Genomic DNA, 17,906 nt, shown 5'->3' with positions numbered 1-17,906 from the left:
CCTATTATGAATATTCAAACTCTAACTCAGGTATTCCACTTCAACGCCTTTTCAAACGTCTAAAAGCGAAGCATTCAGCGAATCTCACCACAAACCCTTTCATCCAACATAGGGGAAATGTTAGCAAATCCACGAATTTACGATCCACGAACATAAATGAAACCGACCCGGCGCATGCATCGGAAGATGCACTTTTATAATGCACAACCTCCTTGCGAAATATGCTCGCAGATTCCATATGGCGTGTCGGGGTGAATAGACCCAGCAACAACGGAGAGGGCACAAAAAAAAACTTTTACAAACATTTAACATCTGCACACTGATGGGCGTCATGTCTGGTTGAGTTAGCTCCTCCACATACAGACACACACACACCACAAGGAAGCGGCCCGCTCGGGCTCATAGAAACTACTGGTGATGAATTCTTCCACGATCCCTGCTTCTAGCGCCCACTGCAACCATAGTTCGCTAGTACAGCCTGCTGTAAATAAGGAGCGTGATGACCAAGTTGGCCCCTGCGATGTGACGACAACGTCTCGTCGATGAGGATGAGCCAGCCTGATGATGCAGCCATGAGGCTGCAAGGACGAGCGAACGAACAGTACAGAACCGTAACTCTCATCCCACACACGCACACCCACCCAAAAAACCTGCTAACCCACCCTGCCAAACAACAAGATAAACCCATAGTGCATAGAATACAGCCGTGCAGAAACCAAACGGTGAAAGGCCGTTTTTGCCAGGCTGCAGAATGCTGGTAAAATGCAGCTACAAGACCAGTGCTCTGTGCTGTGCCTACGACCGCCAAACAACGCCCGGCAGCGCCAACGTCCGGAGATGTATATTGCATCAAAACACGGCCGTGTTTTATAACTCCTAAATGTGCAAATTTATAATTCCATGTTTATTTAAAACAAAATAAATCCTCCCCAGAGCCGTGCTCCTAACAACAGCCTAAAACTGAGTCGCGTCTATGCGTGTTGTGGTGCTTCAGACGGTCGGATCAGTAGCTGTCCTTTTGTTGGGTGCCATGGGCACCGCTGGTTACGAGAAGAATTAGATGATCCTTGTCCGAATGGTCGCCCGAAAGCCTTTTTGCCGAGAATGGAGAATGCCAAGCTTTCTGGCAAGCAAACGGCCAACGGTGAGCACCCTTCGAGCGATTCGATAACGAATCGGGCGATCTATGGTGGGAGTGGGAAGAAAGGACACCAAGGGGCCGGACCTATACATTGAGAGGGTTCACCGGCTGAATGCACTGGTCACTCACACACACACACACACACAATATTCGGCTGAAGGATATTGAATCAAATTCGTCATCAAATAATCATGCGACGAATAGAAATAGAATGCAGCAGTGCCTACGATGTTTCGAACCGAAAGCCCCTACCGCCGCCCCGAAAACCTATCCACACCGCTCTCTCTCTCCCCCTTTTTCATTTACACAGGCACCGTTTCCGACCTGTCTAAAAAGGCTTCACTTCCAAACAAGCACATGTTTGACGACGACACCCCGGGGGAGTTTTTGGTAGGGGGGAGAGTTGGCACAAAAACGTCCGAAATTTCTCCGGCCTCTGTTGTCTTGCTGCAGCGCCCGGAAGCGTTTGGAGCGCATGCAGAGAGAGAGAGATAGAGACAGAGTATGGTAGATGACGATGATGGTTGATACTCACCCTGCTTCTCCTCCACAGCGGGGAATTCTACATTCGTTCGCGATCATCATGAATAGTTACATTAATCTTTTGTTTCCCCGGGAGTATGCGTACAGCGGCCACTACATACGCAGCTGTGATGAGTGGTACAACTCTTGTGGCGTATCCTTTTCATGGAGCGTTGTGTTTGTGGGTACAATTTTCTCGAATATTTTGTAAACAGCATCAAGGGCACTGACAGCACGTTTGAGTTCCACGAGTTGATGCATTTAGATACATCAAGAGGTGCATAACGAGGCAGATAGGAGGTGGTACGAGGTTGTACTTTGAAAAAGTGTGGAAGTATGTACAGATGCAATATCCCAAACTACCTTGGATGTCTTATTTGATAAACTAATTGTTCTTGTATCATATATTAGATTTACAACTTGTTAACCGACAATCCGGTTTATTGAAATTATCAGCTCTCAGGCTTTCCGCAGGACATTAAAACATGTCAAGATTGCTTCTCCATTCATGTCCAGGGCCTTTTTGTTTGCATTCTATCAAATCACATTTTCATCTAATGTTTCCAGATTTCATCAGCATTTTTTCCTGCACGCCCCCGGGTTTTTGGAGCGCGCTCATCAGTGCGCTATCTTCACCGCGTGCTCATCTGCGTGCGTGGAAGCTCTCGCGGTCCGCGAGATTTCGCACCAGAAATCTAAATTGGATGACGAAAATCTAAAATTCAATCTCATTAAATTTGCAACAGGCCGGACGACTCCACTGCGTCCGTAGAGTCCGTTCGTTCCTTTGCTTTCTTCACGGTGGTGAAGGTGGTACAGAAGGGTCGGGTGCTGCAAACTGCACCAGATGGTGCTCACTTGGTGTGATGTACGAGAATTCAGGCCACCGAAAAAAAAAAGATCTTCCCCCTCCTGCAGAGCGCTGCCTCACGGTCGAGATTCACTTGCACGCGAAAACAATCACGGCTCGCTCGGTATCGGTGCGCGAATTGCGCACCGAATCGCTGGAATCTAACCAACGCAGGACGGTGTGGGATCCTCGAACTGGCAGTGGGAGTATTGCACATCCAAAAGTGCCCGCAGGCGTTACGCACATCATGGGAACTGAGACAAGGAACGTACGGTGAGCAACGGCACACACAAAAAAAAGCGGGCAAAATAGCACGGAAGCTAGGACCGTCTCTAATTTTGTGCTTTGTGGTGGCCGGTTGGCTATTGTGTATTAGGCTTGTTTGGAGCCGTACACAAACGGGAAGAATGTGCACACATCAGACTTTCGTTTTGGACCGCGGCAGGACCAACCAAGAGCAAGGTTTGATCGTTTGCTTCTCTGGCGTTTGGGGTTGCACAATGCGTTGAAGATGCGCACCAAAAGAACCACAGTCAGCAACAGCAACCGCGCACAGAAATGGTGTTTCAAGGTGAGCTGTTTTTAACTGCAGTACCAAATATGAATATCCAAAATATCCTTTTGACTTTTAAGTTGACTAAGTAAGTTAACACTGAAATGGTGAAAAATCTAACATTTTCATCAACATAATCAAACAAGATTGATGGGGATTTCTGGGAGAAACTAAGAAAAATTCCATTTCTTTCTGACGTTATTTTAGGATCGAATTCATCACAACTCATGGTACCTCAAGAGAACACAAATCGGCATTGGAAAAATCTCCGAACTGCTCTGTGTGCTCTTTGATGCTGCTCCCAGTTTTTTGCATAAGTATTTCACCCCCAGCTCAAATCGCCCGTACACTGGCGTGGTGAAATAAAACCAAGCTCCAATGCTCTAAATAACCAATCCAACAAGAACCATCGATCGTGTTTCCCGCTGCAAAAACGCCCCAATCGATGAAGATGCACAACAACACATGTGTGCGGCCGTATGCAATCGCGGTGATGCTCGCGTATCCAGACGCATCATCGATTCTCATCATCACCGATGGTGGAACGAGTCTACGAAACTAGCTCTCCGTATGTTCGTACCGAAGTCGTAACGTCGTACCTTCTTCCCGCTGTTTATACCACATCGTGTCCGGCGCTTTGCGGCACAGTAACGGTACTGTGTGGTACGTGTTTTCACGGTAAGCAAATGCTCCGTGCCCGCCCGTACTTGTCAGGGTAATTTATCCGATACGATGTAATGTAAAGCTGCTCTAAAACAACCACCAAAAATACCTTTTACATTCCCTTTTTCTTTTTGTATGTGGACCTGGGTGAACGTGCGTACGGTTTGATTTCAAAAAAGCGAAACCATCCCTTCACTTATTCATAAACCGGGTGGAAGAAATACGATTCACTGGAATATGTGAATCTTTCTCGAAATGAATAGCTTTTTGGTTGCTTCTCGTTTTGAACCGTCAAACATTTCGCTATCATAACTGTACAGACATGCCTATTGCAATACTACAGAACGAGATAGATTTGAATGTTGATGGAATGTAAATCTATCTGCACATGTTGAATTACGATACATTTTTTCAGGCAAAATTCATTTATTGGTAACTGTTGTTCAGGTTAACAAGAAAACTGTAGGGATTCGTTAAGTATCTTTGGCCTCTGAACTTGTTTATAAATATTATGATTGATTATGTGATGTGTATCAAATATCATTGATTTGCATAGAATATCAGATTCAAAATTGCTTAAAATATTTCATATCTAATGCTTTTATATCTAATGAACTTTAATGCTTGACAATGAATAAGATATCTTTAGGGGATAATAAATATATTTTTTATTGATTTTTTTGTTTTATCAAAATCAACGACTGAACCACGAGACCGGCTAGGTATACAATCATCCTCTTTCTTGTGGAATAAAAAGTATCTTTTAAAGCTTCATGCAAACAAACGAATTTGATACAATATAAAAGGGATTTTCATCAATATCCAACGCCTCTACAACTATCAAAGAAATAATCAAAGCCGTTCCTGCGAGCTACAAAATCTTCAAACGAACCATAAAACGCTGAACGCAGCGAATTCTCCTGCTGCAGTATTGTCCCTAACCACAACCGATACAGCACCCTTTTTCCATTCTCATCAATACTAAAACAAGAACAAGAAGCACACAAAAAACGCACCTCACACCGATTAGTTCGCGTACATCCAAAATTTCAAAAGAATGGACCAATTTTCTAAACCATCTACGCGCTCGGATCGCTGAGAAACATGCCTCGCACCGTCCAGCTGCAGCTGCAAGTGCATGTGTGCGCGATGGTCGTGCACTAGTGTGTCTTCCGCTTCGACGTCAGAACACGACGGTTCCAGCTCTTGCTTTCATCTTCAGCCAACAACACTCGTAATCCAATCCAGTGCCATCGGCCACAACAATATCGAGCCGGCCCAACGACCGCAACCCGCCCTGCCCAAAAGAAGGTCGGAAAGAAACGGCACCTTCCAGCATGTCCAGGCCAGCTCAAATAACATGCTACTAAGCGGCCGCTGCACCGAAAAGCGGACGCCCCCGTGCGTGTGTGTGTATGTGTGTTTGCACGCACCGCTGGTAGAGAAACATCATCGGACACTGTTTAGGCGGCTTTCACTGCTGCCGTAACGGTGAGGAGAACCCCCCCGGTGGCGCCAGCATCGGGAACATCACACACAAGAGAAAACGCAGCAAACATGACGACGCCGACGACGCCATCAACAGTGCCCCGGTCAGTGAAGCAAGAATTTCGCGGTTTTGATGCACCCTCGAGGGGTGATCCTTTGCCTTGGCGATGTGCACCGTGCGCATTGGAAGAGTGAGTTGAGCACGAAAACACCACGCAGCAAGACTGTCTCCGATGGCAAAAATGGCGTCCGGGAGGGTTTGCATCAGTGCATCACATGCAGATGTTCCCCCAAAAACCTGGCAGAGAAGTAGGAGGATTGCTGAAGCCAGTAGTCTGGTCAAGTCGCGTAATGAAATGTAGCCCGGGAAAGGTACAAAACAACATTGGTTGGTAAAAAATATCACCACCGATCCGAACACCACACGAACCGTTGCCAGTTCACCGGTACTAGCATAATTCTTCGCTCGGGATCCTGGCGAGGTTTTTCCTGGACAACGAACAGAAAGAGCCAAAGAAAGAGCCTGGATTATATTGAACTGCGAGAAACAGGAGGCGGCGGTGTGCCGGCTGTACTCGACAGTACACAGAGAAACATCCTGCGATATTACGAATTCACAACAAGCTCAATGCTGGTTTGCTTCCCATCCTCCCGATTTGCAATCACCGGAAAGGAACAGGTCAATCAGAAGAAACTCCTCCACCACCACACGACATGCCCCGGCCATCGTTGCGTTAGGACCGCGTTAGGACTTAGGCATCATTCCACCAACGTCAGCCGCACCCGAGCACCGAGCACCGTGCACCGGGTTCTTTTAATTTAGACCAACTTTTCCGGCTGGGGATAGTCTCACATGCACCTCGATGCAACCGTACAAGGAGGCCGCTTTTGTGCGTTGGTGCTTCGCGCCCAGCTAGCGTCCAGGCACGAGAAGCCTTGTCGAAAACGATCGATTCTTTCCGAAATGCGTGCATGTGTGGTTTACCCCCGGCTCTTCCCTTGAGGTGGAAATTCGGAAAACGCAGACGCGAACATTCTTCTGCCGTACACTGCCACAATAAGGGCATCCCGCACCGGCAGCGGCAAGATGGATATTAGGGACTAGGCCTTTTATGCACCGGATCTCCATCTCCAGCCTCGTCCGAACGACGCGAACGAGGGCCGGGTGACGTGCTTCAATCGGAACATTCGTCAATATCTTTCGCCCAACTGTCGGTCGGGGTAAAAATTGGGCAGGTGGGTAGGTTGTCGATGGCAACTCTGGGGCGCATCTCGGAAATAGGAAATGCTACTTCGAGGTTTGTCCGACTGCCCGTCCAAATCAGATGCAGACCAAATACGCACCGGCAGCCGTCGTACATTCGGTCCGCTTCCCGGGATTTCGGGAAAGAAAAACGGACCCGGGCAACTGCATCCAAAATAAATATCCTTCAGCTTCACCTTCCCTCCGTCAGATGCATTGCACCGGAGTCCAGTATCTTGGAAGCGAACGGACGGTGTACACAAGCACAATTTTGGGATGAAGGATTTGTACGGTTCGATTTCCAGTGTTTCCCCCGGTCCCGTTTTTTCGGTTAGGGCATTGCACAACTCCATGTGTGGGCAAGGTGGGCAGCAAATCAAATACGGCACACACACACACACACTCGCACACATGACGATGGATTTTTGTGTGTACTGCTGCTGCAGGTCTTTTGTTTCAGGACGGTGAGGGCAATGAGACTATCCCCGCCCGAGTCGCCGTGATTGAAATGTGACTGAGTGCGTCCGAAACGGCTGCGGCTCCATGATTATTGCGGAACTCCTAGAACCGGAACACAGTGTTTGCTTTGCAGACGGAAGAGAAGGCGAGAGAGAGAGCGATGCGTTCGTAGAGGTAGATTTTTTAATTGAAAGAAAATAGAATTCTTGATTAATTTTTCAACAGCAAACCCGGGACTGCTTGGGGTACCAGGCTGCAAAATCAATGACGTCCTCCACCGGCAAATGCACCAGGCAGGTAAGCGTAAAATGCGAATATCGGGACCGGAGTTTGATTTTAAGAGGATTTCAGTTCAAGAACTAGCAGGCAACTCTTCCTGCGCTGTCTGCAAAAACTGCAAAAGAAATGTGTATGCATCTGTGTCCCGGCAAACCAACTCGAGTTGTGACAACTCCAGTCTTGGTCCACGTCCAGTGGGATCAAGAATTAGTTCTCGGTGCGTTTTTCTGCAACCGAAAGCGCATCGGAACGCTCCCTGGGTTAACTCCAAACTGAAGGGAACAGCGGAGCAAGCGTCTGAGCTGTTCTTTTACTCATTTATTTATTTGCTGTTCCCAATGCCCAAATGCTCCAAGCAGGCCTGCTAGAAGAATTATGTTTGAGCTATGAATATTTCAGAAAACTTTATCTTGCCTGGGAAATGTCGGAGAGCTGGTTGAGACTTTGGATGATTCTTTCTTTTTTAACACACGCACAAAGATTTCTTTGTATAATTAAATAATTCATCAGACTCTCGGGCAGTACAGACACTGTACTGCTGCATCAATTGCACAGAGTTTTTCTCTAGGGTACTGGAAAGAAATTCATATTTTTAATCGAAAGGGAGTAGCAGTACCCTTCTAGATAATTTTTATTGAATTTTATTTAATGGGGAAAGAAGATGCAAATGATAGCATTGCTCAATTGGAAAGCGATTGTTAAACAACTCCGGGATTTGTTGGCTCCGCAAAAGTGAAATAATTCAAAACCGATGTTGGAACTAGGGACAACTTTGAAGCAGCCTTTTCGTATCAAATATTGATCAGGATTTACAAATTTCTTCACCGAACTTCTGGAGCGACTTCAAAGTCCTTTTAATACGTTTTCATACAAAAACGCATCCGTCTATTTGGAATTGATCCCTAGAATCGGCATATTCCAATATCCAATTCCGTTCAATTCTTCGCTTTTTTGAGGGCGAAAACTCCATTGCTGAAAGAGCAAGATGAGCTGCACATCCTTTGCCCGTTCGCCGGATGAACCCCCCCCCCCCTACGGAATGAAAGCTCCTATCCTCGCGCTCACGCACGCACACGCACACAGTTCAAACACCGCTCCAAAGGCCGCAGCAAAGCCTTTGCCAAAGCGAAGGACGAACGAACGGTTGCGAAAAGGTTGCCGGTTTTATTTATTTATTTATAAATGCGTTCAGATGCGTTGCCAGCGCTTCGTTTGCATCCTATCCCCGGGAACACACACACACACACACAGGCCCGTGTACGACTCTTCCCGGGCTGGGTGGATAATTCGCCCCTAGACTCCGAAGCGAAAACGGGGAAGAGTACCTTAGGACCGTTGCCTCTTTCCTGGCCATTCCTGAATCTCAGATGAAATGCAACCCATCGCTGCAACGGTTTGGATTTAGGCTGTGTTGTTCCCGGACTGTTGCGGTTGCTCTCACTCTCTCCCGTCTATCTTCTTTTGGACTGGTCCCATGTATATATCCCAATTACGGCAGCCGCCATCGCCTGTGAAACGCAGGAAAAGTTTCACATCTCTACCAATCGAACGCAATCCAATGACGACGACGACGACGACGACAGCGACGACGAACCGTCCGGCTAACTATACAGCGGCCTCGCTGGCAATAGAGATGTATTGTTTGGTTATCAAAGACAAAACAAAATAAATACCCCACCCCCACTCGCACACACCCTCTGCATCACATTCCGCTACGAATGCGCGAGGTACGGAGAGCGACCCTTTCAGCAGGCAGCGACACACCAGGCAGCGGGGGCATGCGAAATCGAAATCTCGAATGATAAATTTTATATAAATTCCGTGTCCCGTAGTACTGTTCGTACGGTAAACCATCAGCCATCGGACGGGATCGAAGTGCTGAGCACCCGTGGCTCTTCGCTGGATGCGCTTCTTCTGCCTACGGCCACCATGATGACCACTCCTCGTCCGGTATCCGTCGTTTGGTTTCCTGCAAGCCTACTGCACCTCTAGCAGCGGAACACAGCAGGGCATTCGTATATTCGTACGTATGCAGTTTAGAGGCCGGCTACCAACCGGCTACCGACCCGGCACCCGGAGACACAGATCATTCCATCTGGATCTTTTTGGGGCAAATCGGGGTACCATCGTTCGGTCGGCTATGCCGGTCCGGACCGCTTCTGCTGGAAGATAAATTGAAAAGAGCCGAACTGTGTGCGCCCACACTGCAAGATAGGTTTGGACGTTCGCTCACCACTCCAAGCTCAAATCACACACACACACACATGCACACCGTACGCACCTATCATCGTCATCAGCACCGTCGTCGAGGTCATCGCTAGGGCGCTACCGTTCTTCGCTAGGGCTTGCGCTTGGATGTAAAATGTCTTTGTGGTAAGCTCGCTGGTAGCTCAATTCCAGTTGCGCCAACACACACACACACACGCGCGGACGAGTAGGCCGAAAATGCTGGAGTAAGAGGGAGTGGTTGGGAAACATTTTCGGCTTCGGAAAACCCCATCCAAGTCGGCTCCGGGCGGTACGGGAAAAACAAAGACACCAACGAAAGGGTTTTGGGGGGGGGGGGGGGGCCGGTTCCCTAACGACCGGCGCTGCTTATGCGTTTTAAGGGGGATTGTAGATGCACGTAAATTGTGGAAGCCACGAGGCGCGTTGTGCTTCTCCCTCCCATCTCAATCCCATCCATAGGATAACCCCGGGCATACAGAGTGAGAAGGATGGAGAGATAGGAGTCCTGTGCATTCCAGGTCAGACCCTGCCAAATCGCGATGCATCTCGATCCAAGAGCCAAACAGGATGCACCGCGCGTAACGTTCGCGAAAATGCATTCGAAACCACTGTTTTGCAAAACCTGGAACTATTTCGACACTCTATTCCCTTCCCCTCGCTCGTGCGCCCGAGAAAACAAATATTTTATGCCTTCGTTCTGGGGGCTGGGGATGGGGTTCTGAAGGGAAGGGAAGTTTGCAAATCGAAATTAAGCAGCAGCAGCACCCGTTGGCTAAGGAACGGCACACTGCACACTCGAAATGTGCAAAAAGCACCCAAATGTGTCTGTGGGTGTTGCTGGTATGAGATTCGGCAAATGATGATGCCCTCTCGTTCATATCCTCTCATTTGAATCTTACCCGTGTGTCGAGGGGGTGGAATGAGCTTGCCCAACAAAAAAAAAACGCAACGAACGAACAGTCGTTCCTTGTGCGGGTGCATCCAGCATGATGCGATACGAGGATGGAGGGTATGATTTTCCATTTTCATGATTTTCTCGACGGCACCGCTCGAGCAAGTGCACGATTCGTGCTAATATGGGGGGCGAATGGGGGACGGTCAGGATGGGGCACCATCATAAGTGAGATTTAGGAGGAAAGTAACAATCGACAAATTCCTCCATGGTGCTTTCCCGGTTGCGCTTTCGATTATGGCGCTCTCGAAATTGGTCCAGGGATCTCCGCTATGTCCGCTAAATGTCCTCCAATGTAGGTATATGTTTTTCCACGAATTTAATATTTGATGTACATTTTCAAAGATGTTGTGAGCTTTTATATAACCTTTCATACAAGAGTTTGATTCGTTAAAATCACAGCAAAATATAAAATAAGCATGAACCTTACTTACTACACTATAAATTCCAAGAATGTAACACAACATCTGGCTCTATCCTGTACATACCTGCAACGAAACGGAAGACAGTGAATTAGAGTTATTGTACTTTACTTATGCATGACAATTGATTTGTTTCAGTGTGTGTAATTGTGTAAATGTAGCTGCTCCACCAACAACTTAATCTGGCAAGCAGCCTCCCAATTCCAGCCCATTCCATGCCCTGCCCTATCCCATTTGCAGCTGTAAAATGCATCCTTATTAGATTTGTGGGCGCATTATTCGCATCCCTGCAAGCATCAAACTCAATCCACCATTCCACTCACTCACATACACACATACACTAGAACGTCTAGCAGGGAACGCTTTTGTAGTCCGTCGGGTTAGGAAATGAGGACACAAACGCCTACGTCAGAACTGTTTGTAGTTCTACCGCTTCATCATAACCACCTGCTCCCCTCCTGCACAAATCCTTTGCTTTGAGATCGAAGATACGCCGTAATCCCGTTCCGTCACCGCGCAGCACCAAAGCTCACCCGGAGCACATTTCTCATTTATTAAGATAATAGCTAAATGACAAAGTATTTCCTTTACTTATCGGGTCTCGGGCCTAATTAAATAATGAATATAGTGAATTAATTAACTTATGTGTGTGTAGTGGTGGCCGACCTCTCTCGCCCCCTTCGCTGTCCCCACTTGCAAACAGGCATGACGTAGATGATGTCCTGCGTGTGTGTGTGTTTGTTTGTGTGCTTCAGACTACTTGAAGCGCACTCCAGAGCGCTCGCTCAAGCATGTCACGAAATATTATCCTTGCCAAACATAAATTCCTCATCCTGAATGCACTTCCTACGATTCGAATGTGTGTGCGTATGCTTTGACAACGTGTCTCTCCCTCGCCATCCCCTCGTGTTGCCTGCTGCATCGCATAGCTAAACATATTTCCATTCATCTCAAAGCCGGCATGGCCAACCTCCGGCCCCCGGGCTGTATGGCAGCTACACTTCCATCTCCCGGCTTGCGTGCGACCGGGGAGAGATGATTTGTGCGTGAATGATGATTTCCGGGCCGGGTTTTGTGCTAAAAGCTAGTCGCCAAACGGGTGGTTCATGCAGTTCCCCCCACTACTACTGCTACGGGATGCACTAAATACGTGGGAAAAACTTTTGGGAAGACGTTGCAACGCTCTCTGGTTTTCGGAACTGATCCGCAACGAAAGCCTTTCAATGTGCTTACACGGATGGTTTGCGACGAAGCCCCTCGTAGCTAAGAATCATAATAGAGTGGTGTGGATTATGTTAACAGCGATTTTAACTAGACTAAACGGCACCTCGATGCCTCGGTACTTGGGATCTGATGTGTGCTTAGCTTTCATGGATCAAAATTAGCAAGGCATGGTTCGTAAAGCTTCGCTAATACTGTCGGTACATTGTACATATGAAAGTGTAAGTGCTAGGGGAAATATTAAGCGCTTGCCGTTTTTTTGCGGTGAGCTCTTTTGTATGATTAGTATGCGTTTCGGAGACTTGCTCCTAATAGTGACGTCGTCCAGGTGTATAAAAATAGGAACATTGAGATTCTCTTTATTAATTAGATTATAATAAATAGTCTTTTTTGTAAAGCCTAGCTGCCAGAAAAAGTATGACGAAGCCGAAAAGATGCTTTCAACAGATCGCTAACATAATCATGGTTTTTCTGATGCTGCAACAACCTATCCCGAAGTGTTTGGTTGATGCTGCTTCAAAATATGAAATTTATTATTTAAAAGATATTGCAACCAGATCCAAACGCAAACAGTTAATCAGTCAAACACCCTCATGAAACGCTGCAAGTGAGCGCGTTCTAGCAAGGGGCATCGTATAATTACTAACAAAATGTGCAATGCGCAAATCGCAAATGATTAATCCACTTCCTTTACATGTAAAACAGCACGGGAACGATACGATTACATTGTAGGCGCATTGTCTCCCATCGGGAAAAAGATGCATCATGCATTGGTCTAATAAAGCAATCAACAGCAATATTAAAACAATTACAAACCACATGCCATCCATCCGGCACACCGGTGCACGCGAAACTACAATTATATACAACAGCTCACTCACCCACCCGAAGCCGCGTGTGTGTTTGTGTGTCGGAGAGAGTTTTCCACTACAGAGCTAACTCATTCGTCACTAACTAGGCGCACTGGTTTCACGCATCACACGCAGCAAACGGGTGAAAAAATCATCGCGACTGCTTCAGGAGGATGCTTCAGGATGAATAGAACATAAAAACACAAATGCATTGCCAGCGTTGCTACACATACCCAACCCCCCGCTACAAACGCACAAAGGTTCGTTTTGCGTTTTTTGTGTTTTATTTTCACACACACACGCATTTAACCTTCATTGACATGGAAAATGGCACGATTTGCAGCCCGTTGCATCGCTCACACCTTCGCATGGTGGTGACTTATTTGTGGCAAACCAAACACTCATCCCGCGCGCACACACACATACCCACTGTACCGGATGGGTGGTGTGGGTGGAAAAACCGGAAGCCGAACGATGATTATGTGCAGGATTGCACTTTTGCTCGCGCTACATTCCCACGCCACAAGCGCTGGTAAAATGGGAGGATTGGTTGATGGCGATGTCGTGCAGCATCACCCCCACTCTCTCTCTCTCAGGGAGGATGCTTCCAGTGCACATATTTACCGCGCGCGCGAATCATGTTTTCATCCATCCTGACTGACCCATACACACACACACACACACTGCTGTGGCTGCCGTTTGGATCAATGGGCAGCAGGACAATCAACAAGTGTGCTACCCCGTTACTATATAGTGGGACGTGCACGTATATACACGCACTGATGCAGCTGACGACACACGTCATCATGTGCTGACCCCTCTTGTCCCGCGCTCTGTTCGATTTTTCACCTGATTTAGCCCGACCAACCCCCCATGAATGTCTGAGCGGAATGCATTGGGAATGTTGCTTTTTTACTGGGAGTTTTGCAACATCCAGTGTCATATATACATACGTCTGCAGTGCTGTCAGTGGGTTAATATTGACAAAACAGCTTTTGGGATGATATAGTTACCTTTCGAGTGGTTGGATTTTGTAACACGAACTGTAATTTTTAATACTTCAATTTGTCTGTTCAAGGAAAACACAAAAATGCACATAAAGAAGTATTCTTTCAACACTCCAAACGCCGTTCACTGTATAAAGAAAAGCTTTATTCTTTAGCACGGTCGATGAAAGACAATTCGAGATTCGAACTAACGTATTGCGTTGCATCAGACCAAGAGCTTGTCATGTTACTAGTAGCCTTCTCGTTTAGAAGAGACGTTAAAATGTCAATAAAAATGCATACAGAAACTGCGCATTTGATCCTTGTGAGTTGTTTCAAATTGCTAGAACGCTATTAATTATTTATGAAGTTTAAAAATTTAAAGTATTTCTGTATGGTATGAGAAAACAAAGAAATTTTAGATTTTTCCACTCAGTATAACTATTCAAATCGCATTACTTTTTATACAAAATCAACTTCATAGCCGTTGTCAATGTTGGTTAATTGAGGAAACAAACATAAATGCTGGAGCAAAATTTTATCTTAAGCAACACTACAAAGGGACATTTTACTCTTCACCACACTGTCATTATTCTAAAAAAAATGAGTTAAAAACTGCATCAAACTTATGACATCATTTTCTTAAAATTTGCCATCCCGTGCCTTTTTTGCTTCAAAATTGGTGACATGATTCGGCAAAGCCATGCATATGATACCCGAGCACACGACACGAGTAATAAAGAATGCATCAAGAAAGCCTAACACCAACGTGTGGTTTTATTTTTCTTTGCCCCGGCCCGGAGTGGCCTCGTCAAAACCAGTCCAAGGACTTGCACGTACCGTGGCTTTACTTGCGGGTGGGTTTTCCGCGATTTTTACAGGCGAAGAATGACTAACAAAAAGCACCAGGAAAAAAACGCCCATACACACACACACTCACTAGCAAGCTGTTCAACTTACAAAGTAGCAGCCGGGAAAAAGCCTTTCCATAGCAACGCTCCTGGCAACGTTCGCGAAACGGAAGGCGCACGGTGGTATGCACATATAATTTTAGCAAGCAGCAACATTTTCATTTAATATTTATACTGCTCTAAATATTAAATATTATTTTAGAAACACAGTGCTCGGCACAACGGCGTTCCCCGCTGCAGCAGTAGCAGCAGGGTGTGAGTTCACACCCCCCTCCATCAACCCATCTCACAAACGGGAATGTACTTGAACAGGAGGGTATATGAAAGGACAGCGGAAGCCAAGGTTGTTGGTGTGAGCGCGAGCGCTCATGGTGGTGAGACACTTTGTTCGTTTCTCGTCCCGTTTACAGCTTTTTCTTGCCCGGCTAAGCAGGACGGTTCAGCTGCGATCCGTGACTGGCGTATATGTATGCATGAGATGAAGCTTTTTTGTGTGTGCGTTTTTGTTGTTGTTATATTGCCAAAGTGTCAGTGTGTTTTGCGACGCGTTCTGCCCCGGCAAGCCGTCGCGCGAGGAAGCTGAAAGTTTGCAGGAAACACTTCAAGTTAGCTCACCTTTTTTCTTCTCCTCCTCATAGGAGCAGCAAGCCACCAGGGAAGCTTATGAGCAAGGCAAGGAGAGGAGCGCCAGTGCAAGCGGGGCATAAATATTACACCACCATCAATGTTTAACGAACGCTCGCCAGGCGCAGCCTGTCAGTGGGAAGATGTATTTTGCTCGGTTGGCAAAGCAAAGGCGCCTGGGAGTGTGCTTTTTTGCTGCTCCTTCGCGCGCTTTTCTTTCCTCTGAAGTCAAGGAAAAGCGGTGCGAACAAGCGAAAGCGAAAAAGAGGTCAAATTTGAAAAGTAACGCTCAAAAGGAACGGGATGAAAGGCAGGCTCGCGCGTGAATCGATTCCGATGCTACAGAGAGAGAGAGAGAGCGTGCGAAAGAGAGCTAAAGTATGAGGCCTGCGCCTGTCCGTGGGTGGGAAGAAAGCCTTTTGAAATTATTCATTCAGAATGTATAAAATATTTAAAAAAGGGAAAAACCTGCACCGCCCGTGTGCGCCGGCAAGCAAGAGCCAGAGGATGAAGTGATGAATTATTGGTTAATTTAACGTCAATCATTTTGGCTCCTGGCTCGCAAAACTTAACCACCGCCAAATGTTTCAAGCGGTTCCTGCTACCGTTTGACGGGAGAGTGATGGAGGAAAGCCACGCAATCGGGTTTATTGGCAGCCAAGACCGACCCTTTTCACATTCCAGGAGGGCAGCAGGTGAGCCAATTTTCAAATGAAACCAAGGTGTTGCAGTTGCACTTACTTTGGCCCATGAATGTTGTTCCGATTTTCCCGACTTTACGCCAAAAGGCAAGCTTTTCGGAAGGGACTAGGGAACGCTTCCACGCACACTGGGAGCTGCATTAAGGTTCCAGGGGAAGCGACTGTTTGGAACGGTTCCAATCCATGCCACTCCCTGCCTAGCCAAACACACAAGCTAACGACTGCACGACTCCGTGGCTTCTCCAAGGCTTCGTTTGAGCGGAGCGGGGGCGAGGAAAGGGAGCAAATAGTATGAATATTTTATTGCTCCAACACTGCCACTGCGTACCCCTTACTTCCCCGTAATCCTCGAGAACTTCCTAACGATCGTTCGATTCGTTCGGGCTCTACTGGCAGCGAGCAAGGAAGAGAGCACGGTGGACTGGGCATGAGATGGATAATATTTTATACATTATGCACGGTATCCAAATAGTAATTTCAATCTAACCTTCTCGCTTCGTACTTTTGCGGTCTGTATGGGTGTGTGTGTGTAGGTGTGTTGCTCCACACAAATGCTCAATGGAGTAGGTTTTTGATTTTTTGGATAGTAAGATAAGGCGCGCTGCTACGATTTGTTTGATTTTTATCATTATATACTTTCCATCAATGAATGTGTTGCTTGTTCTACTTTAACTTTGTATTGATTTTTTTTATAAAAGCCAATTGTTTTTCAAAAAAGCCAAAAAAAAGCATAAGAATGGTTTTTTTCATCCATTAGAATGTTTATATAACTTTTTTGGTGTTAAATTACAATTTTTTGTGTGTTTTACTTATTTTGTTTTTCTTTTCCCCATAACTATGAAATTGTTATGTTTTTGATGATTTATCAAATTGTTCTGCTTATGTCGAAGAATGTTTTAATTATTTTATTCCTTTTATTCCTTTTTGTTTTTCCCGTTTCTTTACATGTGTTATCACTTACTTTACAGTGTTTTTTTTACATTTACATTTATTTTACAGTATTAATGAGCAATAATGATTTTCATGTATCTATAATTTTTCTAATTATGTATAAAGTAATTTTTCTAATTATTTTTTTTAGTTCCAAATATTTTGTATGCTTACACCATTTACATGCAAAAAAAGAAACATTACCAATACGACCGTCCAACATATCCACATCCTTGCTTGCACGAACGAGAATGCCCGCCGCCTACATAAACATTTCAGCGAATGCTCTTCCAATGAATATCCTCCCCATCACCACACACCATACCTCCCAGTCGCTCGCTGTAAATCGTTGAAACCATTCAAAGGTGGCCCCAAACAGACGCACAAAAAAAGCACAGGATCGCGCAAACCTTTCCACTACATATAAAGCCACGTGGCCCTTCGTGCGCACACACACACACACACATCGACAAACGCAAGGGGGGGACGAAGCACGCTCGAGGCGGCACGGTTGAATCTTTTATGTACTAATCCTGCACAATTTATGTCGGCCAATGTTGCAAAAACCGGTGGCGACGGCGCTCGCTGCTCGCTCTGTAAATCGCCGATGGAAGGCAACCGGTTAAAGGGAGGGCTCCCGGGAGGGAAAGACAGAGGTAACAGTACCAGCCGGTCAGTCCGGTTTGCTCCGGTGATGGTGAAAAGTGGCGGGAAAATATTCCACCATCCTTTCTCCTTCGTTTCGAGCGGCACCCAAGTGCGCTTGTCCTCCTGGCGAGCGCGCTCAGTCATCATAATCATCGAAGCTCTCCCGCCCAAAACAAGGACACACACACACACACACACACACACACCAAATCTCACCAATACGGTTGCAAATG

The 17,906-nt window shown here is 46.4% G+C and overlaps 1 protein-coding gene across 10 annotated transcripts in view; it reads right to left on the bottom strand.

The window, feature by feature from the left end:
* Positions 1 to 17,906, bottom strand: part of LOC120897012 (protein bric-a-brac 1-like) — a 138,612-nt gene that overhangs the window by 100,872 nt on the left and 19,834 nt on the right. Inside the window, exon 3 of one of the 10 annotated variants that reach the window (XM_040301666.1) lies at positions 10,775 to 10,867. The exons of the other annotated variants lie outside the window; for them this stretch is intronic. Within the exon in view, the coding sequence (XP_040157600.1) occupies positions 10,853 to 10,867 (15 nt within the window). The 3' untranslated portion in view covers positions 10,775 to 10,852. Of the gene's footprint in view, positions 1 to 10,774; positions 10,868 to 17,906 lie in introns of those variants that run through there. 10 annotated transcript variants of the gene reach the window in all.

This window comes from Anopheles arabiensis, chromosome 2 (genome assembly GCF_016920715.1).
Source record: "Anopheles arabiensis isolate DONGOLA chromosome 2, AaraD3, whole genome shotgun sequence".
NCBI lineage: Eukaryota > Metazoa > Arthropoda > Insecta > Diptera > Culicidae > Anopheles > Anopheles arabiensis.
The sequence above is the reverse complement of the archived record's forward strand: the minus strand, read 5'-3'. Positions and strand labels throughout refer to the sequence as shown.